We start from the raw sequence: 26,972 nt of genomic DNA on the forward strand, positions 1-26,972 counted from the left end.
CAAAGGTGTTCTATGGGGTTGAGGTCAGGACTCTGTGCAGGCCAGTCAAGTTCTTCCACACCAAACTGGCTCATCCACGTCTTTATGGACCTGCTTTGTGCACTGGTGGGCAGTCATGTTGGAACAGGAAGGGGCCGTCCCCAAACTGTTCCCACAAAGTTGGGAGCGTGAAATTGTCCAAAATCTCTTGGTGCTGAAGCTTTAAGAGTTCCTTTCACTGGAACTAAGGGGCCGAGCCCAACTCCTGAAAAACAACCCCACACCATGATCCCCCCTCCACCAAACTTTACACTCGGCACAATGCAGTCAGACAAGTACCGTTTCCTGGCAACCACCAAACCCAGACTCGTCCATCGGATTCCCAGACGGAGAAGCGTGATTGGTCACTCCAGAGAACTCGTCTCCACTGCTCTAGAGTCCAGTGGCGGCGCTTTACTCCACTGCATTCCACGCTTTGCATTTGCGCTTGGTGATGTAAGGCTTGGATGCAGCTGCTCGGCCATGGAAACCCATTCCATGAAGCTCTCTACGCTGTTCTTGAGCTGATCTGAAGGCCACATGAAGTTTGGAGGTCTGTAGTGATTGACTCTGCAGAAAGTCGGTGACCTCTGCGCACTATGCCCCTCAGCATCCGCTGACCGCTCTGTCATTTTACGTGGCCGACCACTTCGTGGCTGAGTTGCTGTCGTTCCCAATCCCTTCCACTTTGTTATAATCCCACTGACAGTGGACTGTGGAATATTTAGTAGTGAGGAAATTTCACGACTGGACTTGCTGCACAGGTGGCGTCCGATCACGGCACCACGCTGGAATTCACTGAGCTCCTGAGAGCGACCCATTCTTTCACTAATGTCTGTAGAAGCAGTCTGCAGGCCTAGGGGCTCGGCTTTATACACCTGTGGCCATGGAAGTGACTGGAACACCTGGATTCAGTGATTTGGATGGGGGAGTGAAAACTTTTGGAAATATAGTGTATAAATTATTATGATTAGTGTGATGGTCCATTCAATTCACCTTTTATACTCAAAAACAGTGAAACCGCCCTTCCTGAAACAGCTGACAGTGCAGAGAAAGTCTGATTAGATACGAAGGCAGTTATTACACATTCAGCGGTACAGATGACTTCCTCTCTTTTCAAACCCTCTCTCCTCTCTGTACTCGTTCCCTCTCTCCTGCCTTTCACACAGAATTGTAAGCAGAGGTTCTCTCTGGCCGACCATAAGCATCAGTGAGAGCTCATTCAGCTCAGTCACATCACTGAGTGGTGAATGAACATCGAGCTGAAATCAAGCACAGCTGAGTCAGTGACTGGAGGGAGAGACCATCGCTGTTCAGACACAGGGTGTTCAACCTGATACAGTCCATGGGCCGGATTCACCCAAATGCCTTGAAGAAAATCCTCATACCCGCTTATGCTCATAGGTATATTTCAGTTTTTCCATCTGACTTTTCTTTAATGCCCAAATACATAAGGAAAATGATTCAGTATCGGCATGAAGGAGGGAGTGCATTACGGGAAGTAATATTAGCGCTGTCGTGTAGATCGTTAGTCGTGATGTTACCCTGATGCGCTGATGCTGCTACAAAACATTTTACAGCAGTTACTGCTGCTGCTGCTGGAAATAGTCGTTTCAAGCAAAGCCCAGGATATTGTTTAAAAAGTACATTATGAAAACAGGCGATTTGCTCCTCTAGAAAAGCAGAAACTCACCTTGAAAGCGAGTGTAGCCTAACGTTTCTCCACGGAAACTCTTGTAATACTTCACTCCGTAAACTATGATCGGCCGACGGAGAATGTGTGCAAGAACGAATATGTGAGTCTGCTCCAAACTCGCTCCAGGCTAGAAGAGAAAAAGAGAGACAGTGTAAATCACACAAAGGTCCAAGCTTCATATTCAGTTCCTGGCATCTCAAGAAGTCTCAGACAGTCCCTGTCAAACCTTTCGGGACACTTTCCCTTCCTTTGAAAACTGAATCCTGCTGTTATAAAGCTAATAAAGTAAGAAAAAATGACTAAGATTTAGGCCCAGTCCTGTTTCCTACTCTTACCACTACCCCTTGTTCAGCTCCTCACTGCTGGGCTTTAGTTACATTTAGGGATCAGACGCCTTCAAAGAGGGGGGCGATTATTTATCATCACCCCCCCTAATTCTTCAGTGATGTGAAACTGAAGTCAGAGATTCTCCAGATTCTTGAGAATTTTCCCGTTCCACCTTAAATGGAGCAGCAGGTACATTCTGGCGTCAGAGCTGCTGGACTATTTAAGGTGGAACGGGAAAGTTAGATAGTTAGCTACGGAGACATTAACATGCCATTAGTGATTTTTAATGCATGTTACGAAGAAAAACGACCAAAATGCATTGAAACTACATTAAACTAAGATAATATGATGGTGATCGTAATTTTTTAACAGAGAAAATTCCCACGTTTGTGGGTTTCTGTGGTCTCTTGTTCTCCGTCTCACCGGTTTTTCTTCTTTCCTCGTATCTCTCTGTTTGGAGTCTCTGAAAAACCTCCGTTTGGAGGGTCATGTAGCCCCAACACTTCACCCCACCCCTCTATCTCAACCAGAATCGGGACCCCCACCCCTAGACGAGCACGCACAGAACACTGGGCTAAGGGCTCAGTGGTAAGGGCCGAGGGGTGAAATGGGACGGGGCCTTACAGTAACCATAAAATGCATCCTCAACACTAATATTCAGGTTGATCAAAGCATTTTTCCTTTTCCAAACTACTGTTCAAAGCACATACTGACACTTATGGCTCAAAGGTGATAAACACCTGAAAGGCTTGAGCGCTGAGAAGGTAGCACAGTCATACATACTCCATGTCCAAAAGCTTACAGACACCAGTTTCTCCTGAAACGAAGGGTATTAACAGGGAGCTTGTGCTGCACTAACAGCCTCTACTCTTCTGGGAAGACTTCACTCTAGAGGTTGCTGTGAGGAGCATTGATGGTCAGGTTCTGGGTCAGTCCAACTCATCCCAAAGGTACTGGATGGAGCTCCATCACTCCAGAGAACAGAGGTCGGCTCGACAGCCCAATTCTGGGGGCTTTATAGCCCTCTAGCCCATGCTTAACATTGGGCACGGTGAACTTAGGCCCATGTGAGGCTGCACCAGAGTGTCCCACTGTATTGGTCAGTGCTTTTTTAAGGTGATTATACAAGCTGTGTGCTTGTCAGCAACGGCCGCATCTTCAAGTAGTTGAAGTCACTGTTTAGAAAGGCTGTCTAGATGCTTTTGGACATACTGACGTGTTTAACACCGTTTACGGCGAATAAATGAAGGCAGTGTGTGTATTTGTACCTGGCTGGCGAGGGACAGGATGAAGGCCCAGTCCTCCTGCCACTGCTCCTCTCTGAGGGAGAAATGGAGGCCGAAACTCTGCGAATACCACGACTCCCACTCTTTCCACCGAGTATAGAACCTGTAACACAAACACTCCTTAGTGTCTGTATGCGTACATAACACCATTATGCAGTTCTGGTTACTTCTCAAAAGTCTGGAGTCACCGTTTTCAATTTTATATATATCCAGTTCTGCTGAAGATCCACACACAAAGAATTACTTTATCCAATGATTTCACGGTTTAAATGCATTAGAAAGCTGGAATAAGTGAGGAAATGCTGATGAGCAGAGCTGCACACTGCCCAAGACCTCGTACAGGTACATCTGAGTCAACAAATAACAAACGTACCCTCAGATGTACACGACTGTCTGTAAGGCCCAGCTGTGTAGTTAAACAAGTTTTAAAAGGTACAGCACGGCTACTTTCCCAGGAGAAAGGAGCACATTTCTACCTTTTCACAACTTAAGGGTAAAGAGAAAAGTGCATGAACAGGCTGTATGGAGTCAACAGGCTTATTTACACGTAATTGAGATGATCAGTTATTTAAGCTGACTGCAATATTTAAATCATGCTGCAACAAACAGAACATGAACTGGGTGCGAATTCATGTAAATACAGAAAAGAAGTAAATCAGTTTAAGTTGCTCTGGATAAGAGTGTCTGCTAAATCCTGTAAATGCAGTCATTGAGACACTGTGTGGATTAACATGAACATATATTGTATCTTAAGTAGCAAACAATGAACATATTTATTATTATTATTTAGATCATTAATTGCAATTATTTATATGACAAACAATCGTCAGGATGATCATGACACTCCTAGGAGTGAATGCTGTGTGTGTGTGTGTGTGTGTGTGTGTGTGTGTGTGTGTGTGTGTGTGTGTATATATATATATATATATATATATATACACACACACACACACACACACACACACACACACACACACACATATAGCTGCTGTCGGAAGAAAACCTCGTATCTCCATGTTTGTTGTTTTTCAGTTTTTGACAATCTAAAAACGCCGGTTGTCCTATGGACCAAAAGAAACGAACCAAATTGACTTGGAAAGACGTCTGGTTCCACTGACTTACATGAAAAGTGAAGTAGGTATATATACACACACACACACACACACACCAAAAATTTGGTACAATTACGCTTCCGCACTAAAGGTGTCCTTTAAAGTACCACCCAGACAGTTTAGTGCCTTTATCCCCTCCTGATGACTGAGAATACTCTAGAACAATGAGAATGGAGTTAAAAACCATGATCAAATCTGATCAGACAGCCTGATGAGAAACTCCTAGTCATTACTGAAAACCTTCAGAAGGTAGTGATGCTCCCGCATACTGAATAAATCTCAACACCGTCCGGCGTCAGCTTACATTTCAATCTACACCGTTTAGGCTTATTGAATAAAATAACAGCAGCACTATTACGAGAGATTCCAGACATTCTGAGCGTTAGTGTACGTGGGCTTTTCTGACCAGTGTGAGCAGTCGTGCAGGCTGTCATGCAGCGTTTTGCGGAGGACCGAGTCTTTATCGTAGATTCCCCAGGTGGCCTGTAGCACCGAGTCCAGCAGGCAGTCTCCGGCCGTTCGGTTCCACAGAGCGTACAGACGACTGTCCAGACGAGTGCCCAGCTCCAGAGACCAGTTAATCACCGCAGACTCCTCCTCCAGCTCTGCACACAAACACGGTGAGGGTAATTTTAGTTACTACAGCCCCAAACTCAGGAACTCTGTACCTGACGACCAGCACCTGATACTCTCAGCACTTATAATAATAAACACACACACACACACACACACACACACATATATTATTTAAAAATGCTCAACAACATGCAAATGTCATATGATAGTCATTTTGCATCATGATAAAATACATTGTTGATATACAATTACAAAAAAACTAATATTTTCACATTTATTCCAAAAAAAAAAAAGAAAAAAAGGCAGAACTATAGATATTACTAAATACTGACGGGATAACTGGCACAATTCATGTTCTTAGACGATATGCATATTAGACTGTATGTATATTAGGCTGCCTACTAAACATACAAACATTGAGCTCATTTACATTTAACTGCACCGAGCGCCTGAAAGCAGCTCACTTCTGCTGTGTATACGGGGAAAATACTGCGGAGCCAGTGCTGTAGACTGACGTTCTCCCTCAACAAGGATAAATACTTCAACACTGGACGACGCAGAACTTCACAAAATAGATGTAAAAAAAAAAAACCCAAACGCTGATTTTTGCTCATACAGATGAGAATGCGTATAAAACGTGTATTTGGCAGCTCAGCTGTGGGCAGTTTTTATCCTGCGTGTTAGAAATAAAGCAGGTTCATTAACGTGGATGAGGACGGGGAACGAACCGAAAGGATTCATAAACTAACAGTCATGATTATCTGTGTTTATCTGGGGCGGCGAGTTGAGCGCATAACAAATCAGCCGGTTCTTCATACACAAATATCCACAACGGCGTCAATGCAGGAAAACGGCTGCCGCAGGTGCGAAAGCCGTCCTTTTACGCGGAGATGATGAATCGTGTACAGGGCAGTGAAATGGCTCTGAAGGTCTGTCCCGAATGCGATGCCTGCTAAGGTTCCTTATCAGTACAAATGCTGCCCAAAGACAGAGAGAGAGCTGCCTCTGAAGGCAGTGACTTGTTCAGCAGCTGCCTTTAGAATGGAACACACTGTGAGCTTGGGGAAAAGTCTGGTTCCACTGACCTACAATAAAAGTAAGGCATTTTTCTCCTTCGCCTGAAAAGTCATCATTTTGCCTGTTTGCTGTTGAGACACAATAATATGCTGCTCTCCTGTGCAGCTCAGTTACTGTCAAAACATCCATCCATTTTCTAAGCCGCTTCTCCGTCGGGGTCGCGGGGGGTGCTGGAGCCTATCACAGCAGTCTTGGGGCGAAAGGCAGGATACACCCTGGACAGGTCGCCAGTCCATCACAGGGCAGACAGACAGTCACTCACACCCAGGGGCAGTTTAGCATGTCCAATTGGCCTGACTGCATGTCTTTGGACTGTGGGAGGAAACCAGAGAACCCGGAGGAACCCCACGCAGACACGGGGAGAACATGCAAACTCCACACAGAGAGGACCCCGGTCACCCGGCCGGGGAATCGAACCCAGGCCCTCCTCGCTGTGAGGCGACAGCGCCACCCACCACGCCACCGTGCCGCCTCACTGTCAGTTAATGCAGACATTTGGAATAAAAAAAATTAAATAAACTACGAATAAACTTCTTAAAATGCGCACAAAGCTGTGGTGCTGAATACACGAAAGCACTCCAGTGTTTGTGATCTCAGTACTCGCGCGGTTCCCGAGTGTTACTACTGTAAACGCTGTCTGCTGGTGATTTGTTTTAGGACTGGTTGTTCCGGTTGGCAGGTGTGGTTGCCGAGGTCATGTTTGGTTGCCAGGGTTACCTTTCTGTACGTCGCGGTCGAGAACTTCATCAAACAGCTTTTCTTGAACTGCCGGAGGCAAATCTTCAATGTCTGGAACAAAACACCACAAACGAGTCACAAACGGATCAAAACAAACAACTTACAGCTGAATGTAACAAACATCAACAATAATTCAATAAGAAACACACATGACTAGACAGAATGGGGGCATCTGGCTGGAATACACACACATTAGGACCTTACTGCGCACGCCGAGCGGGAATTATGATCCAAACTCGCATCTTATTCATGCGTCACTGGCAGCATCTGATTCCTACAGGTTCTACATAGTGTACCCTTTATTTATCTTTACTTATGACTTAACTAGTAAGATCTAATACGTTTTTAGCTGTAAAGATAGTTTTATGATTTTTACTCTGCCCAGAGAATGTGGTCAGTTTAATCAAGGGTCAGTTCAGCATTGTGAGCACAGGTCTGGCATCAGCCGCAAAGAGACAGACACTTTCTAAACAACCTGAACCGACATAATATTTGGACTCATTGATGGAAGCAGCCTTTTTACGACAAGGTCAGCTTGGGCAGGGGATCCCAACCTTTTCCTCCTCAAGGCCCACAGGAAAACAAAACTCATCGTTTTAGCTTTAAAAACTTCAATTTTTTAGGAAATTCTCAACACAGTTATTGTTTGGTACCAAACCCCACAATATACACCGGTCAGGCAGAACTTTCTGACCGCCTCCTCGTTTCTACACTCACTGTCCACTTTATCAGCTCCACTGACCGTATAGCTGCACTCTGTAGTTCTACAGTTACAGACTGTAGTCCATCTGTTTCTCTGATACTCTGTTACCCTGTTCTTCAGTGGTCAGGACCCCTATGGACCCTCACAGAGCAGGTACTATTTGGGTGGTGGATCATTCTCAGCACTGCAGTAACTCTGACGTGGTGGTGGTGTGTTAGTGTGTGTTGTGCTGGTGTGAGTGGATCAGACACAGCAGTGCTGCTGGAGTTTTTAAACACCTCAGTGTCGCTGCTGGACTGAGAACAGTCCACCAACCAGAAATATCCAGCCAACAGCGTCCTGCGGGCAGCGTCCTGTGACCACTGATGAAGGACTAGAGGATGACCAACACAAACTGTGCAGCAGCAGATGAGCTGTCATCTCCCACTATGGACCACTGTTTCACCTCAGTATTAGCCTGAAGACCGCCAAGGTGTTTTGCGGCCTGGTCCATGGCCTAGAGAAACCCAGAGCCAGGGTGTCTGACCAATGTGGAAGAAACCAAGTAATTCACTACTAAATCTGGTCAGTCGTCACGACTACCAGTCAAAGGTTTAGGCACATCCGGTCAACGACGTCTTGATTTTCTCACTGAAACCAAGTTAGAAAACACACCGACAAACACTTACTGGCAAAATTCAACATATTGAGCACACTGGGGAAAATAATCAAACAAAAGTCCTGGCACGTTTCATATTTCATGTTTTTTTTTCTTTTCTCTTTCCAACATGTTGGCAAACCTGCAAATAAATAGAAATTGTGCAATAAAATGAGCAGATAATGGCATATTTAAATCTAAGTTTAGCAGGTTTGTTAACCTATTTTCTCTTCAGAGATCAATAAAAAGCATGTAATCTGACTAGTGACCCTTTGCATGTGACTGGACACAGACCGGTGGGTACTGACCGCACCACAGAGCCTAGTGTTGATCCGAGGTCGGTTACAACCTGCTCAGAAACCTCCTCTCGCGCCCTGACAGTGCTGTATGTGTATCTATAGGTTCAGGGTAATTCAACACTGCCCTGCTGCTGGTAAACCGATACTCTGGAATGTGTTGTCTAAAGTCAGCACTGGAACACGTTGGCCAGGAGTCACGCCAACAAAAACATCTTCGCTGCTATTAATAAACACTCTACCAACGAAAGTCGGGTTATCCAAACGTCCACTGTGGGGGACGCCATGAAGACCATTTTTCAGGTCAAGGACAGACGATCCCAGAGTGATGCACAGTTCATAGCAATATACAGTGTTTACTACTCACTCACACGAGCGTCAATCACCACAGTACATTTTACGCTTTTTCATTTAAAGTATTATTTGACCTGTCCAATCTACACTATTGGGGGCAGTCGTGGGCTGGAGGTTAGGGATCCAGCCTCGTGACCGGAAGGTTGCCGGTTCGATCCCCAGAGCCGACAGCACATGACTGAGGTGTCCTTGAGCAAGACACCTAACCCCCACCTGTCCGGCTTCACACGCATATGAACTTGAGTGACGTCCCACTCTTAATCCATAGGGTTTAATGTGATGTCGGCCCACCCTTTGCAGCTATAACAGCTTCAGCTCTTCTGGGAAGGCTTTCCACAAGGGTGAGGAGTGTTTATGGGAATTTCTGACCGTTCTTCCAGAAGAGCATTTGTGAGGTCAGACACTGATGTTGGACGAGAAGGCCTGGCTCACAGTCTCCGCTCTAATTCATCCCAAAGGTGTTCTATGGGGTTGAGGTCAGGACTCTGTGCAGGCCAGTCAAGTTCTTCCACACCAAACTGGCTCATCCACGTCTTTATGGACCTGCTTTGTGCAGTGGTGTGCAGTCATGTTGGAACAGGAAGGGCCGTCCCCAAACTGTTCCCACAAAGTTGGGAGCGTGAAATTGGGAGCATTGTGCTTGGTGATGTAAGGCTTGGATGCAGCTGCTCGGCCATGGAAACCCATTCCATGAAGCTCTCTACGCTGTTCTTGAGCTGATCTGAAGGCCACATGAAGTTTGGAGGTCTGTAGTGATTGACTCTGCAGAAAGTCGGTGACCTCTGCGCACTATGCCCCTCAGCATCCGCTGACCGCTCTGTCATTTTACGTGGCCGACCACTTCGTGGCTGAGCTGCTGTCGTTCCCAATCGCTTCCACTTTGTTATAATCCCACTGACAGCTGACTGTGGAATATTTAGTAGTGAGGAAATTTCACGACTGGACTTGCTGCACAGGTGGCGTCCGATCACGGTACCACGCTGGAATTCACTGAGCTCCTGAGAGCGACCCATTCTTTCACTAATGTCTGTAGAAGCAGTCTGCAGGCCGAGGGGCTCGGCTTTATACACCTGTGGCCATGGAAGTGACTGGAACACCTGGATTCAGTGATTTGGATGGGGGAGTGAATACTTTTGGAAATATAGTGAATATGTGAAAGAAATGTAGGGAACAAACTGAACTCCCACCATTTGACGGGGGCTTTGTGCTCCCCAGCTCAGCTGCTGATGTGCTCAAGTTCAAGGCGTGTCCTGTCTGCGTGTCCTGTCTGCGTGTGTCTTCACACAGGCCTATATATGGACACCAGATTACATTCGGTCTTTCAGTTAAAATGACCAGTCCTGTAGCCTTTTTGTGAAGGAGACTCAAGATCTCAGTATACTGCAAAATCAAGGTATTTCTTGTAGTCCAGAAAGAGCAACTAAGCATCAGAAGAGAACATCATCTGTAGTTTCTATGAAAACTATGCAGCTCCTGCACCAGCAGTGAAACCACACAGAACAGCGTGAAAACAGCTGCTCTGCATTAATAATGCAATTAATGGAGAGTTTAAGCTGCAGGGTTGCCAGGGTTGCCATCATTTTCCACACGTGTTTCACTCATGAGTTCTTTCTCAGTCACCTGAATTTGCATCCTAGGCAAATTATTCAGCAACTGCATGAAATAAACAAATTTTTGGGTTTATTTTTGTAAAATCTCCCCTCAAATGATCAGAACGTGTGTTTTATGATCTCCACATTTCACTACACGCTCACAATTCACTGCTGAGAGCCAAAAATCTGCGCCGCTCTTTGTGAAAAACGGGTCGACTTTCAGTAGAAAAACAAACTGAGTTCAGCTTCTTTTATTATAAGGGTTTAAAATGACGTCACCGTCTATTAGACTGGAGAGAAGAGCTACAGCCTCACACGACGCCCAGCTTCTGAATGGAGCTTATGGAGTATGAACGTTATGAAGAACATGATGAAGAGCGGTTTGGGACCACCGGTGGTCCCGAGGAGTTAAAAAGATTAATCACAGCTGCGGGAAAAGGTTTGAAGTTCTGAATAGCTGGCAACCCAGTTAGTTTCTGAAAGCAGCGTAGCAGCAAGAAAGTAAACTCTGCAGCACCTTTGTTGAGTTTTATCCTCAACTTATCAGGATTTGTTTGGGCCATCTCTAATCTTTAGTGTAAATTTGACACAATGCTTCTATTTTGCATCTCTTTGTAATCTACTAGGAAGACTTTGGGTGATAATAAATAACTGCCCCCCTCTTTGAAGGCGTATGACCCCTAAATGTAACTAAAGCCCAGCAGTGAGGAGCTGAACTTTCCCCTCCTCTGCTGTCCCTGCAGACGGGCAGGGGCGCCTACAGAGCAGCGCTAGTAGCTGTTAATGAAGTGATGCTCTTTTATTAGAGGGTCTCATTTCAGAGGGAAGATCTCAACCACTGCCCTGTAGCTCAGGAACAAGGGGCAGCGCTCCAAAACAAGGGGTCAGGGTGAGAAGGAGAAATGGGACTGGGCCCACGACTCCCGATTCATATTTATATGCGAAGGTCCTAACTAGCTAGACGTGCCTACCTGCTGGTAGAGTGAAGGTGACTAAATCCGTGAGGAAGTAACAGGCGAAGTCTCCTTTGCGCTGGTGCAGCGAGGCGGCGATTTCTCTGCGAATCTGCTCCGTCAGCTCGGGACACACCATCGCCGGGATACACTTCACCGCCTGCTGAGACACCTGGAGTCCAGGAAGAAACAACAATAATCATTTTTATTTATGTAGCACTTTTCATGCCAGTGGCAGCTCAAAGTGCTTTACAGACAGATGATAAAAGTGTTATACTAGAATCAGAAGAAATTAAAACCGATCAAATTAGAAGATAAAAACCACAAGACGTAGAGTTTTGATGAAGCGCTGAGTTAAAAGACGCTTCCAGGTGCTTCTTTATAGTGAGCTCTGAGCCGACTGTCTAATAAGAGGTTGAATTGAGTTCCACAGCTTAGAAGCAGAATAACTCGGAGTCTGTCTGTTTTCTGTGTTTTACTGAAGGTGTTTTTAGGTCCGTATCTGCAGATCTGAGATCACAGACAGATGCTCTGTGATGGAAGCAGTGCTTTAAGGTTACTCTGAGCTTTAAAGACTAGTAGCAGAGCTTTAAACTCTACCCTGAGTGATCCAGGCAGCCAGTGCAGCTCTTTTAAAGCAGGATCTGATCTGATCTCCGTTTTGTTTTTGTTAGGATTCGCACTGCTGCGCTTTGTCCGAGCTATAAAGGATGTACTGTTTTCTTAGGAGGTTCAGTATGAAGACCATTACAGTGATCAACTCTGGTGGAACAAGCGCATGAACAGGTTTCTCTGCGTCGCCCTGAGAGAGAAAAGGCTGAACTTTAGTGATTCTCTCACAGGACGAAAAGCTGCTTTACTGACTGTTTACATGCAGATAAAACAGAGCTCAGACTCTAAGACCACACCCAGGTTTCTGCGGCTGGTTTGGCTGATGAAGCTAAAGAACCAAATTTCTCATAAATCACTGTTCTCGGAGTTTCAGTACCAAATGATCAGTATTTCAGGTTTTTTGTGATTTAATAGCAGAATCATATTATAATAATATATTAATATATCATATTAAATATTATAATAATATAATATTTTGTGACATCCAGTGAGAAATATCTGACACACCGCTGGTCAGTCTGTCTACAGAGGTCAAACAGAGGTCACATACAGCTCACTGTGATTCTTACAGCGGGACGCCGAAGGGTTTGGAGATAAAAAGATGAGCACCGAATTCTCCAAAAAGCATCACAGTACAAACATCACACTGCAACCATCTTTCTGGACAATGTGTCTGACACGATTTTCTAAAAACACATGCACCAAAACTTTGGGGACGCCTTGGCTTTTTAGGAAACTTTCCGCAATGGATTTACTTTTGGTTAAGAAAGAAAAAGTTCTAGCGAAGGGTTCGTCAAAATAAAACAGCTAGTAGTTGGTAAAACTGCACGGTGCTTTAAACTGGGGACGGCACTTCGGTCAAATTTGACAAATTTTCACAAGAGGAATATTGAAAAATACCCCTCGTAAAAAAAGCTCCACATAGGATTCTTCAGGCTACAAGCTGCTGCGTTTTCCTAAAACTGTATTATATTAAAAAGGGACCCCAAATCCACAGTAAATGACCTGGTTTCAAATTTAAAGTCCACCTAAAGTCTTCAACATAAACAGCCGTTACCTTGGCTACTGATATTACTCTAGTCGCACTGAATCCATCGGATGTTTTTACACTGAAACCAGCGAGTTTGTGAACGGCCCACAGCGCCGAGGGGCGGCAGCCTTCAGACGGCTGCTCTCGTCTTTCTTTGAACTAAACAGATTAGAAGCTCTGATCAAAACGCAAGATGCTCTACACTGCCCTCTGGACGAGTTCTGACCTACAGCTGTGTGCCATAGTTTGGGCGCCCCGATCAAAAATATTTTGTGGATTTTAGTAAAAAGAACTAAACAACCTTCGCAATAACGTTTTACTGCAAATATTACAATTACTTATTAGTAATTGGGGCCAAAGTTTGGACATCTTTAAAGTTGAAAAGTCAAAACTCCTCAGGCCATAACTGATTTGCTAAGACTGGTTACGCACGACTAGAATTGTGATTAGTATCTGTGAGAAGATTAAAATTTCAGAGCATAATAAAGTGGCGGACTCTTCAAACCTTGTGCCAACACTCAACAACCATGGCTTTGAAGCAGCTGGCCAACAACGAAGCTAATTAACGCCGAGTGAAGTCAGGGTGAGATCTGGTTGTGTGCTGGTCAGAAAGGCAAAGCAAAACCCCCATATGACAGCAAAGGAGGGGCAGGAAGGTCTAGCTGATGGAGTGCTGGGGCACCGTTGTACTGTATAGCACTGCTTGTACAGATATGATCTGCATGGAAGAGTCATCAAAATGCGATGTCTAAAGCCTCTGATCAAACGTCTGTGGCCACAGTCACTAACAGTATGCCTGGAGAAACAGGAGCAGCATTTGATGAAAGGAACACCTTGCCTACTGTCAAGCTTTGGGGTTGTGTGGGGTTCCAGTGGCACAGGAAATCTCGCAAAGGTAGATGGAAAAAATAAACTGTACTAAATAGCAAATTCCAGGAAGAACATGCGACATAATCAGTCAAGAAACTGAAGCTAAAGAGTGGCGTCTACAACTGGGCAGTTATCGAAAAATCCACCACAAACTCCTGTAAGAAACGCAGGCTGAAGCTTTCGGACTGCATATGAAAGAACCAGGAATATCACTAAACTAGAAGTGTTCTGAGTGGGTGGAAATTCCTAAAGCAAAAACAGAAAGGCTATAAAATAACTACTAAACGTGTTTACAAGCTGCGACATGTGCCAAAAGGGGCGCTGCTAAGCACTGACTTAATAGGGTGTCCAAACATTTGCACCATTTCCAAATCCAATATAAAAGTATCTGTGTTAGTACTTTCAGAAAAATTAAATTTTTTTAATAACAAAAACGGACCGTTTACTTCTTTTCACTTTCAATCAACAAAATATGCAATTTGCCCAGTTTTCCCTAAATTTTGCACCCAATCACAAGTCAGAGTTCTGACTTATCCCCTTTTAAAACTTCAAAGGTCTGTGTGCATCTCAACAAGGAGATAAAACGACTGACTAAATCTAAACTTTCACTAAAACTAAAGACAATTCAGAAAAAAGCCGCGTCAGTCTCAACTGCATATGTGGACATATTTCTATATTGAGCTCTATTTACACAAAGTTAGGTTAGTTCATCATTTATGTTGAACAGACTCTCCCAAAGTTTTACGCTGCTGCGCTGACGTTGAACCGCGTGCTGCACTGGGTCGGTATGACCAACAGGTCAAAACCAGCTCTAAACAAAGTGACCGCTGGGCCCTGATTGGTGCTCTGGCTTTGCGCTTCTTTCGTTTTGACATGTGACGTTTTTATACACACAGAAACCAAAAGGAACGACAGATTTCTCAAAATGTAGGAGGAAAAAGTCGGATATTAGACTCTGAAATGTAGTGGAGTGAAAGGAAAAAGACGCCCAGAATGGAGAAACTTCAGTACAGATACACCAAAAATACTAAAGTACAGAAACTAATTACATTTACTCAGTTACTCAGTTACTCAGATACTGTCCAGCACTGGTAAAAAGTACTGAAAATCCATACTCAAGTACACGTACCGTTACTGTAGTGATTATTTACTCAAGTGCAAGTATTAGTAAACAAAATTACTCAAGAAAGAGTAAATGAGTAGTTCATTAAAAACTACTTAAGTACAGTAGCAAACTACATTTACTTGGTTACTGTCCACTACTGGTTATCGCAACATCACACTAAAGAACGTAAGAATCATCCTTTTGTTGATTATTAGCGATATAAGTCCGTCTGAGTGAAGGACTCTTATGTAATGCAGCAGATTGTAATGCTAGTAATGTCACGTCTTTCCATGACAGTAATCTGTTCTTTCCTGCTGTGTGTGTGTGTGTGTGTGCGTGCGTGTGTGTGTGTGTGTGTGTTCTAATCAGTATGCATCCTGTCACTCTCACATATTAGCTCCTGGCTAGTGAGGGTGAAATCTCGACCAATCAGAGCTCAGCGCTCCAGTAATCCAGTCATGTAAATCCTTCATTGACGGTACAGCAGCCACTCTAAACGCCCTTATGCCTCAGACAGAGCAAACTCGGCCCTCAGACGGCATCACAGCACAGCACTGTGTAAACGTCTTAGGCACACAGTTAAAAACCAGTTATCTTAGCAATAAACGCGTTTCTGCTGGTAAAAAATATCACATGATTAGATTAAATCCAAATACACAAATACAGTAACACAATTCATATTTCCATAAAAGTAGTCGACATCTCGTGAGCTAGTTAATAGGGGTGTGAATCACAGGGCATCCCATGACATGTTGCCCATGATGATGATGATGATGATGATGATGATGATGATGACGATGACACGACACTGGGATTTTGTGATACTCGATATCCTCTACAATACAATCCTCTACAATACATCACGACATCTGTGTAACTGAAAAGCACAAAATACTCCTAAATAGCAGGAATTATGGCCTAGTCCCATTTCATCCCTACCACTGAGCCCTCAGCCCTCTGTTTGGAGCGTTCACATCCAGGGGGTCCCGATTCTTAAGTGACATTTAAGAGACCCTTATTAGTCCCACAACAGGGCAATTGCACCTCTGCATTTAACCCATCCGTCTCGTGAAACACCACATACACACTAGTGAGCGCACACACACACACACTAGGGGGCAGTGAGCACACTTGCCCGGAGCGGTGGGCAGCCCTATCCACCGGGCCCGGGGAGCAGCTGGGGGTTAGTCATGTACTGTCGGGACTGGGGATCGAACCGGCGACCCTCCAGTCACAGGGTCAGTTCCCTGCCCTCCAGCCCACGACTGGTGCATTGTTGTGGAGCCAGAGGGATGAAGGGCCACATGCCCCTCCAAACGGAGGTGCCTTAGAGACTCCAAACAGGGAGAGATGAGAAAAACAGAAAAAACGGCAACAAACGTCTAGAGAAACCCACAAATGTGAGAATTTTCTCTGTTCAATAAACGACAACCATCCGATTCCCTTAGTTTAACGTGGTTTCGGTGCATTTTGGTCGTTTTTCTTTATAACAAGCATTTACATTTTTTTTTAAATTGCTAATAGTTTGTGAAAGCCCAGCAGTGAGGAGCTGAACTTTCCCCTCCTCTGCTGTCCCTGCAGACGGGCAGGGTCGCCTACAGAGCGGCGCTAGTAGCTGTTAATGAAGTGATGCTCTTTTATTAGAGGGTCTCATTTCAGAGGGAAGATCTCAACCACTGCCCTGTAGCTCAGGAACAAGGGGGGACACTCCAAAACAAGGGGTAGGGGTAAGAAGGAGAAATGGGACCAGGCCTTTATATTTATTAGTGTCAGTTTCACAGAATTCGACAGTCACACACACACACACCCTGACTTTGGTGGCATAATATTAAATGTCCAATATAAAATATTCATAAACTGCCAGAGAGCAGAACAGCTCTGGGTTCAGCACGTCTAAAGGCAGAACACAGCCGTCTCTCACTAAAATCTTTTCTGTGGAAACGAGATTTTTTCGGTTCTTGCAAATCACAAAATCTTTGTTTCATTTGTTCCGTCAAAGCCGCACCAGCCGAACTGGGTCCAGACCCTTGAAGGACGACGGAAGAGGACGATGCTTCAAGTAGTGAATCTGAGAAATCAAGTTGGAGGGGGAGTCCGTTTAGAGCGTTTACGGTGCATCAAGTCAAGTCAAAGTTTAATTATACAACTATACACTGGGGGCAGTCGTGGGCAGGAGGTTGGGGAACTGGCTCTGTGACCGGAAGGTCGCTGGTTCAATCCCCAGCACCGACGGTCCATGACTGAGGTGTCCGTGAGCAAGACACCTAACCCCCACTGCTCCGGGCAAGTGTGCTCACTGCCCCCTAGTGTGTGTGTGCTCACTTGTGTGTATGTGGTGTTTCACTTCACGGATGGGGTTAAATGCGGAGGTGGAATTTCCCCCTTGGTGGGATTAAAAAGTGCATCTTAATTTTTAATCTTAATTTTTTACAACAGGCGCCGTCACAAAGCAGCTTTTCAGAAAAATCCTGAGTCCAAGCCCCCATGAGCGTCGCCAACGGAGACAGTGGCAAGGAAAAACTCCTGAAGTGCAGCAGGACGAAGCCTTGAGAGGAACCAAGACTCAGAAGCAGACGTACGTTTCAATAAACAAATCGATATTTGGTGAAAATCGATAACGTATCGCAAAAGAAAGTGATGCAACAGGCCGCTGTATCAATATTTTATCCTTTTATTTACCCCCTACTAGTAAAGAACATTTGGCTCCAGATTTGTTTGTACTCACATGTATTATGTTCTCCAGACACGCAACACACATGCTACACGCTTAATCTGAGGTTCTTTGGGGACTTTCCAGGGACGCTATCTTCCGTTACACTGACAGTCTATCACCAGCGCTGATGTTCAATGGAGAGTGTTGATGAACGCATTAGAGATCCGGCTGTCCAGAGTTTGTTCCCAACTGTCTGAATTGGAGGTCTAATTTGAGGTGATAACGTCACCCAGCTGAGTTCCTGACCGGGCAAAATCCCTAACAGCAGCGTTTTATGCCAGTTGCTATGACAATAATTGTTTATCATTGATGTTTATAAATAAATAAAATTAAAAATTCCTTTCTTTTAACCATTAAAGCCAAACACACATCTTGAGCTTTCCTCATCCTTACAGAATGTTTCTATATTCAGGATATCACTCGATGGAATCTTTAAACGTGAAAATATTCGATAGTTGTGGCTTTATTGTTATGTCTGACTTTTTAGGCTGGGATCTCGTGCTTATGATACGATTCTGTGTGCATTAAAGCAGTATAGACACTCAGAGGTGGGGGGGGGGGGGGGTACCTCGGTCAGCAGGATGGCGAGCATGTCCTGCCTCTGGAAGCGGATGGCGAGGTGGACGAGCGTGAAACCTTCATCAAAGGCAGACGGTCGATTCAGCAAACGAACCTCATCAGCCGTCAGCTGCCGAGCGATGTCTCCACCTGAGGACTTATAGGCCTCCACTGCAGCCAGATCGCCCTCCACCACTCCTACAGAGAGAGAGAGAGAGAGAGAGACAGAGAGAGAGAGAGAGAGCGAGCGAGCGAGCGAGCGAAAGAGAGAGAGAGCGAGCGAGCGAAAGAGAGAGAGAGAGCGCGCGAGAGAGAGAGAGAGAGCGCGAGAGAGAGAGAGCGAGAGAGCAAGCGAGAGAGCGAGAGAGAGCGAGAGAGAGAAAGAGAGAGAGAGAGAGCGCGCGAGAGAGAGAGAGAGAGAGAGCGCGAGCGAGAGAGCGAGCGAGAGACAGAGAGAGAGAGAGACAGAGAGAGAGACAGAGAGAGAGAGAGACAGAGAGAGAGAGAGAGAGAGAGAGAGAGAGAGAGAGAGAGAGAGAGAGACAGAGAGAGACAGAGAGAGAGAGACAGAGAGAGACAGAGAGAGACAGAGAGAGACAGAGAGAGAGACAGAGATTAATCATCTCAGCTGTAACTGATTTGAGTGGAGAAACTGAGTTGACTCTAAACCAGAGGAGCCCAGATGTTTTATCTAAGCACAGTGTGTTTGATGTGTTTGATAGTTACACTATTCTGTCATTAAAATACTTCAGATACTGAAACTGTAAAAGAGTAGAATGTATGAAGTTCTAAGGACCGCTCTGTGGAACTGTCCCAAAGCCAGAGTTCAAAACGCATTTTAGCATAAAGTTTATTATGTAGTTCTACAAGGTCTCAGTCTGAACCTCCTCCAGCTGGACGGACGACATCAACACCACAGTCAGACTCATCCCAGACTGGACTGAGCGTGTCGGGCGTTGCTGCTCTCACGGCTCCTTCAGTGGGATTTCGGAGATCATCCAGTGCTGTGGAACCAGCGTCGAACGCTCTGAGCTGCTGGAGCTTCACTGCTGATGAAAATCCCGCTGCTCAGTTCTGACGGATTCACTCTGATTGACGTGGAGAACGCAGAACGTTCTGCTCAGGGGTCTCAGCTCCTCTCAGACTGAAGGAGCCGGTCAGAAACTCTATGACCCCCTCTTACAGGTGGACTGCGATTGGTTCCTCGGCGCCTCACGGTTGGAAAAATATGGGAATTTGAAATCGGATGAATCTGTTTGAATCACCCTGCACTGAAGTTACATTAGATACAGATAACAAGTCTCTTTAAACGTCTTCAGGATGTAAATCTTTTAAACCTACCTGGGTCCTTGACCTAGACACCTGGGTGCTTGACCTAGACACCAGGGACCTTGACCTAGACACCTGGGACCCTGACCTAGACACCTGGGACCTTGACCTAGACACCTGGGACCCTGACCTAGACACCTGGGACCTTGACCTAGACACCTGGGTGCTTGACCTAGACACCTGGGTGCTTGACCTAGACACCTGGGTGCTTGACCTAGACACCTGGGTCCTTGACCTAGACACCTGGGTCCTTGACCTAGACACCTGGGTCCTTGACCTAGACACCTGGGACCCGTTTCTGAGCTGCTGAGTGTTCATAGCTTTTATAATGTTTATAGTGTTGATGGTCTTTAAGTTGGTTGAGCTGCAGTTGAAAAGCAGTTAGTGCAGAAAAATACTGTCCCATAGATTGTTGTTAGGATGGGTGTCAGTACAAACTACGCTGCAGTGCATGCTGGGGATTGTAGTGCAGTTTACTGTGAAACAGGCCAATATCAACAGAAAACCTAAATGACTTAAAGGGTCAAATAGGATTGATTGTGCCACGGGTCTCGTGTTTGACACATGGGCCCTACATGAACTCAATGTAAGGTACTTTTCCCCCCAATTAAACAAGCAACAATCAGCTCTTAATCCCATTTTCACATCTGAGTGAGAATAAACTGCGACTGATTATTCAGCCCCGCTGCCAAAACGCTGATAATATGCAAAACTCAAAATCCAGCAAAACTGAACCAGCTCTAAATGTAGAAGGTCACTCTCCTTCCACGCAGGACGAGATCACGTCCACACAAACCCACTCATGAGCGACTGCTTGACTACACCCAAGCTGAAAAAGCCTTTCATGTGAATCGGAAAGTGTCCGCTTCAAGAGCAGAAGCATCAATCATATCCAATTATTTAATCTCAAAAGACCGCAATTAAAGCTTTCAGGCTGACAGCAGGGCCACTGCAATTAAACCACGCTGCACTCAAATAACAGGAGCTACTGAGCAAATGACTGCACTTTAAAACAGAGCATTCAGAACCACAGGCAGGGCTGTTTCCTCCGAGTCCGGTACGGTTTAGGTCCGCAACTACTGAGCGTTTGATTTTTCGTGGGGGGGGTGGGTGGGTGGGTGTGTTTAACAGGCATCGTTAAAAACGTCGGCCCTGAAAAGCAGCGACTGAAATCAATTAATCCGGTTTTAATGTTTTCTGCAACATTAGGAGGAGCAGACTGGAATGGCATAAGGCCAAAGGATGTGTTAATTCAGGAAAACCTATTCTACAGGGAGATTCACTCGAAAGAGGCCCCGAATATTCTGGAATAATTCGCTCTAGGACGAATCGATCTGACCGAAACAACGCGCAATGAGCTCCTCAGTATACGGAGCGCCGAACAAGCCTGGATGCCCCTGCATCATCGGAGCGATGAGGAACGTTTAATCGCACTAATGCCTGCCGATACGCTCAGGAACACGGAGCGCTGCGTCAGAATGTGTCTGGCGGGAAACGGAGATTCACTTCCAGCATCGCATGTAACCCAATCGTTTACATGTACTTCAACATATGCATTGTTTTTGGTTCGGACTGCTTCATCCTAACGGGAGAATATTGAGGGCCTCCTTCGAGTGAATCCCCCCGTCTTTCACCACAGATTATAGCTGCAATAACGTTCACTAGGGCAGCATTCCTCAGCCCTGGGCATAGAGGCCCACCGCCCTGCACGATTTACTGTTTTCCCTGCTCCCAACACACCTGATCCAACTAATCTGCTTATTAACAGCCCAGTTTTGAGTTAAGGAGGCAGGAAAACATGCAGGGCAGTGGGGCTCCAGGACCAGCGCTGAGAAGCACCACACTAGGGAGTAGCATCCAAAACAGAACGCACGGGAAAGCAACAACGAAGGGGAAAATCGAAGGGGAAGAGCGCAGTATTCCGCTCAGTACTTCCGCGGAAACGCATTCCGATTGGACGTATTTTTAAAGAAATCAGAGAAACCGTCATCCGTGTCATCAGCTTGAGCTGTCCGTATTCCGCACACCTGCTTCCAGAGGAGCGTTTGTCCGTACTGTGTTTTAATTGGCTGTAAAATTTTTCCCCACCCTGCAAAAGGATCTTTTCCAGAGACCCCAAACAGAGTTATGAGAGCGAAAGAAGCAGAGACCAAAGACGCCCACAGATAAGTTAAAACATTACAATAACCCTGGTTTACCTCAGTTTAAGGTCATTTCAGTGATTTTGGTCATTTTTTTTTCATAACAAGCATTTTAAAAATAAATCGCTAATATTATGCAAGTATCCCGGTAGCTATGTAACCAACTCTCCAGCTCCACCTTAAATAGTCCAGCAGCTCTGACGCCTGAAGCTCCAGAATGTAACTGCTGCTCCATTTAAGGTGGAACGGGAAAATTCCAACAAGAATCTGGAGAATTTCTGACTTCAGCTTCACATCACTGAAGAATTAGGGGGGGTGATAATAAATAACTGCCCCCCTCTTTGAAGGCGTATGATCCCTAAATGTAACTAAAGCCCAGCAGTGAGGAGCTGAACTTTCCCCTCCTCTGCTGTCCCTGCAGACGGGCACGGTCGCCTACAGAGCGGCGCTAGTAGCTGTTAATGAAGTGATGCTCTTTTATTAGAGGGTCTCATTTCAGAGGAAGATCTCAACCACTGCCCTGTAGCTCAGGAACAAGGGGCAGCACTCCAAAACAAGGGGTAGGGGTGAAAAGGAGAAATGGGACAGGGCCTAACTATGTTGGCTTGACAAAATCATTGCCGCACGCACACACACACACACACACACACACACACACACTTTTTTGTAGTTCCAGCTTGAAAACTGCAACTTCTGTACAAAAATCAAACATTTATTCTATATTGATTATTTCTATATTTATATACATCTATAACGAATCATCCCCAAAACTCCAACTAACCTGCATCCAGGTCTTCATTACGACTAAGAAATAAAGCACTGCTTAACTAAAAACTACAGCAGTTCACTAAATATCAGCTGATATTGACTCAGATGAGCGTTCCCCATCAAACACAACCTCTGAGTGACACACCGGCTGCAGAACAGCTCACCTTAGACACAGAAGCCATCCTGCCTCTCCGGAAGGCTGAAGGACACGACACTGACTTACTGAGAGGATTAGAGGGGGAGGGAGAAGAGGGGGATGGCAGCGGGAGAGAGGGATGGATAGGGGGAAGGTGAAAGTAATTAAAGGAATGAAGGGCTATTAATATGGAGCTATGCCACAGTGCAGCGCTACGTACCGTCTATACTAGGGAGGACCTGGAATTTCAGCCGCCACACATTTGCCCAAAAAAGCTCGAATATGTTTACGTTCAGTTTCCGGCCCAAAGAGAAAAGCAGCTCAGGGTGCTCTCACCCTTGGGCCATTTTAGCGTCTGAAGTGGACTCGCCGAGTCGTGGTTTCTTTTGCAGGTCGCTGTCGTTAGAACAAAACCACGTATCTCCACAACGGAAACTTTAAAAGTAAACTAGGTTCTTTTCCTTCTCCTGTAATGTAAGTCAATGGAACCAGACGTCTTTCCAAGTCATTTTGGGACGTTTCTTTTGGTCCACTCAGCATAAAATTTACACACAAGACAAAGGACGACAGGCGTCTTCAAATCATGTCAAAAACTGAAAAACGACAAAATCGAGGAGGTTCTGTTCCGACAGCAGCGACGTGTGAACTCAGACGCCTCTAAACGGCCCCAAAAACGAAGCGAACTGACACCACGTAGAGAGCTGGTCTCAGCGCGGCCCGTCTGTAGCTTGTTTTGCTTGATGTATACATTGACAAACGACCCAGTCTTGCTTTATGGGGAGGACCTGGAGGCTCAGCGTTCACACAGCCAGTCTTCAGCACCTCAGCAGGTAAACCAGACCAGGGGTCATTTATAAGGTCCTGCTCAGGACACAGTCTGTCTGTGATCTGCGACGGACGCCACGCTGACGTATCAAAGCGATACGACGTGATTTTACTGTGTTAAAGGCTCGAGCTGGGCACGTGAGGGGCCACGGGGGTCCTGACCCCTGAAGAACAGGGTATCAGAGAAACAGACGGACTACAGGCCGTAACTGTAGATCTACAGAGTGATATCAACGCTACGCCCGATTGGTGTAAATAACTAATTATAAGTTGCTCTGGATGAAAGCGCTCATTAAATATGTAACGAAACCCGTTTGTCTTGTTCAGAAAAACACACTTGCTAAATAGGTGGATGTAGATTTCCTTCCTAATGAAAAGTAATAAGCATATAAAATAAATACAGCAGTAAAATGACATCACGGCTCAACCGCTGTGACATCACGAGGTTCTGAAGAGCAAAATCCAGCAGCTGCTCAGCGTCTCAGCCGGTCCGTAATAACCAGCCCGGCTCTAAATGAGTTCCAGCCAACACACACACACACACACACACACACACGTGACCTCTCCAGTTAGGGTGCGCCGAAAACAGCGGCATTTCACTCGGCCCGGCCTGTTGTTCCTGTAGTCAATAGCAACTCACAACAGCAGGCGGCTGAAGGAGCTGAACGCATTAGTCTGAGGCTCTCGCGCGCAGATCTGGCAACAGCAGCAACGTAATAATCGGCTATAATCTGATACCGCAAAGGCCATTAGGCCACAGTCAAGCAGCTGGGCGGGCAACGTGACGGTCTACGGCTCGGGACGGTTCCGAGTCGAGCACGCAGGACTCCGGAGAAAAGTTCCAGGAAAACTACCAAAAGAAAAAACGGGTCACCTTTTTTAACCTTGTTCAGGTCTTTGGGACCAATTTTCAATGTTTAGAGTGATGTGGTTTATTATTATTTCAGCCTCAGATTCTTGGTCTTTGCTCATTTTCAGTGTAGATCATATAAAATAACCCATTTTCAGAGCTTCACTCTGTTCACCCCCCACACCTTTACATTACACACGTGGTGCTGGGCTGAACCCGCGGGGAGTGAAAGTGAGGAGGTGCTGTGTCCTTCACTCTGTTCTCCTCCCACATGGCCTGCTGTTAGTGTGTGTGTGTGTGTGTGTGTGTGTGAGAGAGAGACAGGCTGCTGACTGGCTACAGCTGCTAAAGGAGAACGCTGGTAGGGCTGATGTTATGATGTTCTGGACCTTCGCTTGAGGAAGTTCTCTCTAACTGGACCTTATTGGATTTTAATTAAAGACCGTTGTGCTATGAGTTTCTTCAGAAGCTCTCTTTGCGATAATGAAGCATTTTAAGCATTCAGCTCTCGCCGTGTTCTCCACGATTCGATCCTATTAAGAAATCCATTTTCCAGCTGTGTCGTCGTTCTTGAACCGAACTGGCAGATTAGTCTGCGTCACGTCATCATACCGGAGTCACGAAAACTCCTGAAGCCAAGAAGTTCTGAATCATCCTGTGACTGCTCGTTTGTACGAAGTGGACGGCTGTTCGTGGGGGTCTTTCACCGGGTCACTGGTCCAATCAGACTGAGGTTGAGCAGATGAGCTCTTAAGGTCTGAGAGACGTAGACGGTGTGAAAATCTGACTCGGCTCACCTGCTTTGTTAGTCACATTTTGCCGGTCTGGGTGAAATCCCGGGACCACGCAGGCATTTGGGGTTTTTTGACACACCCAAATCATTAGCATTAGCACAGAGCTGCTTCACGATCAATGAAAATTCATTAGGGAAAACGGCCAAAACGCCGGCGAGGCGAAACCTCACACTCGGCGTAACCTCACACTCGGCGTGCCGCCCACGTGCACCCTGGTCTGCGAAGGTCTGAGTGATCTCTGTTTACAAGCTGATGTTGATTTCTTGTCCGGGTGCCCGTCAGAGTTATTTATAACCCGGCAGAGCAAAGCAGAAGAGCGTCTACAGCAAACAGGCCCCGCACGCACGAGGAGCCCCCTTTACTGCCTTAATAAATGACCGAGGGTCTTTCGTTTATCAGACATCTGCTTTCTGGTATAAATAAACCGAGTGAAGAGAATTAAAAGGAACTGAAAGGGCGCTTTTCACTCCAAAGCCTTATACGCTGCATGAGCCAGCACAGCAGGCCAGAACCATCTGCATCATCATCATCATCATCATCATCATCGTTAACCGCTTAGTCTGATAGGTCGCCGTGGCAGTTGGGAGAGCAGAGGATCCCAGACGACCCTGTTCCCCCGCAACTTCCTCCAGCTCATTCCCGGGACAGCAAGCTGCTCCCAGGCCAACTTGGAGATGTAACCCCTCCAGCGGGTCCTAGGACGATCCCAGGGCCTTATCCCGGTAGGCCGTGCCTGGTACACCCCCACCGGGAGGCGTCCAGGGGGCATGAGGATCAGATGCCCGAACCACCTCAGCTGGCTTTGCTCAATGCAGGCCAGAACCATAACAACACAACCCAACAGTTTTAATGAGCCATAAAATAACTTCCCGTCTAAAATTAGGATTCTTATGAAAACTCCGGAAAATTCACTTTGAAAAGTGGAATTCGAGTAACTTTTCTACGGCATTAAGGTTAACTTTCACGCACCAAACGATCCTGCTCTCCCGTTTAAATGATCTACTGGGTGATTCGAAAAGATGAATCCGGTTTCAAAGCACCACATTTTCACAGCTGTGAGGCGTCGAGGAACCAATCTCAACCCAACCGAAAGAGGGGGTCAGAGAGTTTCTGACCGCTGAGCAGAAAGCGTTCTCCGTTCTCCACGTCAATACGAGTGAATCCGTCAGAACTGTGCAGCTCTGCTGTGTCTGATCCGCTCAGACCAGCGCAACACACACTAACACACGTCAGTTTCTCTGCAGAATGACCCACCACCCAAACAGTACCTGCTCTGTGAGGGTCCATGGGGGTCCTGACCACTGAAGAACAGGGTAACAGAGTATCAGAGAAACAGATGGACTTCAGTCTGTAACTAAGTGCACCTACACAGTTAATAAACATCACATTATTCACGGGTGAACTCTAAAATCCCTGTCGACACCGTGAACACAGGGCGGCACTGACTGAGCTCAGGCCTGATAACGTACGAGTTCACCCTGTGGAGACGTACCGGCCTGGTACAGTAAGACAGAGCCTTCATTCAGACGCCACTGAAGAGCTCGCAGACCACAGAACGCCCTGAAACATGACTGGAGGAGGAATTACATCCGATGAAAAACAACGAAGAAACCACTGAAGGAGGAAAAATAGTTTTCTTACAATAACTGACATGTTCGGCAAAAGAAGTAATACACCAGCACCAACTGGATCCCTTCAAAACAATATGAACCCTGAGAAACTGGAAGTCTCAGGGAATTTCTGGGTGAATTACAGCCACGATTCTAAAGCCCTCACATGGACACTCACACATGCCCCACGCTGTTATCTCCAGGAGACCCTGGGCTGCTCAGATGTGCCGCGGTCTGACATGTAAACGCCACAGAAACGTGATCTC

General features: G+C 46.0%; 1 protein-coding gene across 2 annotated transcripts in view; it reads right to left on the reverse strand.

The window, feature by feature from the left end:
• zranb1a (zinc finger, RAN-binding domain containing 1a) overlaps window positions 1-26,972 on the reverse strand; it is a 43,270-nt gene that overhangs the window by 6,690 nt on the left and 9,608 nt on the right. For both annotated transcript variants that reach the window (XM_037544304.1, XM_037544303.1), the window contains exons 4-9: window positions 18,264-18,451; window positions 11,384-11,537; window positions 6,810-6,881; window positions 4,846-5,044; window positions 3,310-3,430; window positions 1,712-1,841 (exon numbers count right to left, since the gene is read on the reverse strand). In XM_037544304.1, the coding sequence (XP_037400201.1) occupies window positions 1,712-1,841; window positions 3,310-3,430; window positions 4,846-5,044; window positions 6,810-6,881; window positions 11,384-11,537; window positions 18,264-18,451 (864 nt within the window). The remainder of the gene's footprint in view (window positions 1-1,711; window positions 1,842-3,309; window positions 3,431-4,845; window positions 5,045-6,809; window positions 6,882-11,383; window positions 11,538-18,263; window positions 18,452-26,972) is intronic.

Source organism: Pygocentrus nattereri, chromosome 13 (assembly GCF_015220715.1).
Source record: "Pygocentrus nattereri isolate fPygNat1 chromosome 13, fPygNat1.pri, whole genome shotgun sequence".
Classification (NCBI taxonomy): Eukaryota; Metazoa; Chordata; class Actinopteri; order Characiformes; family Serrasalmidae; genus Pygocentrus; species Pygocentrus nattereri.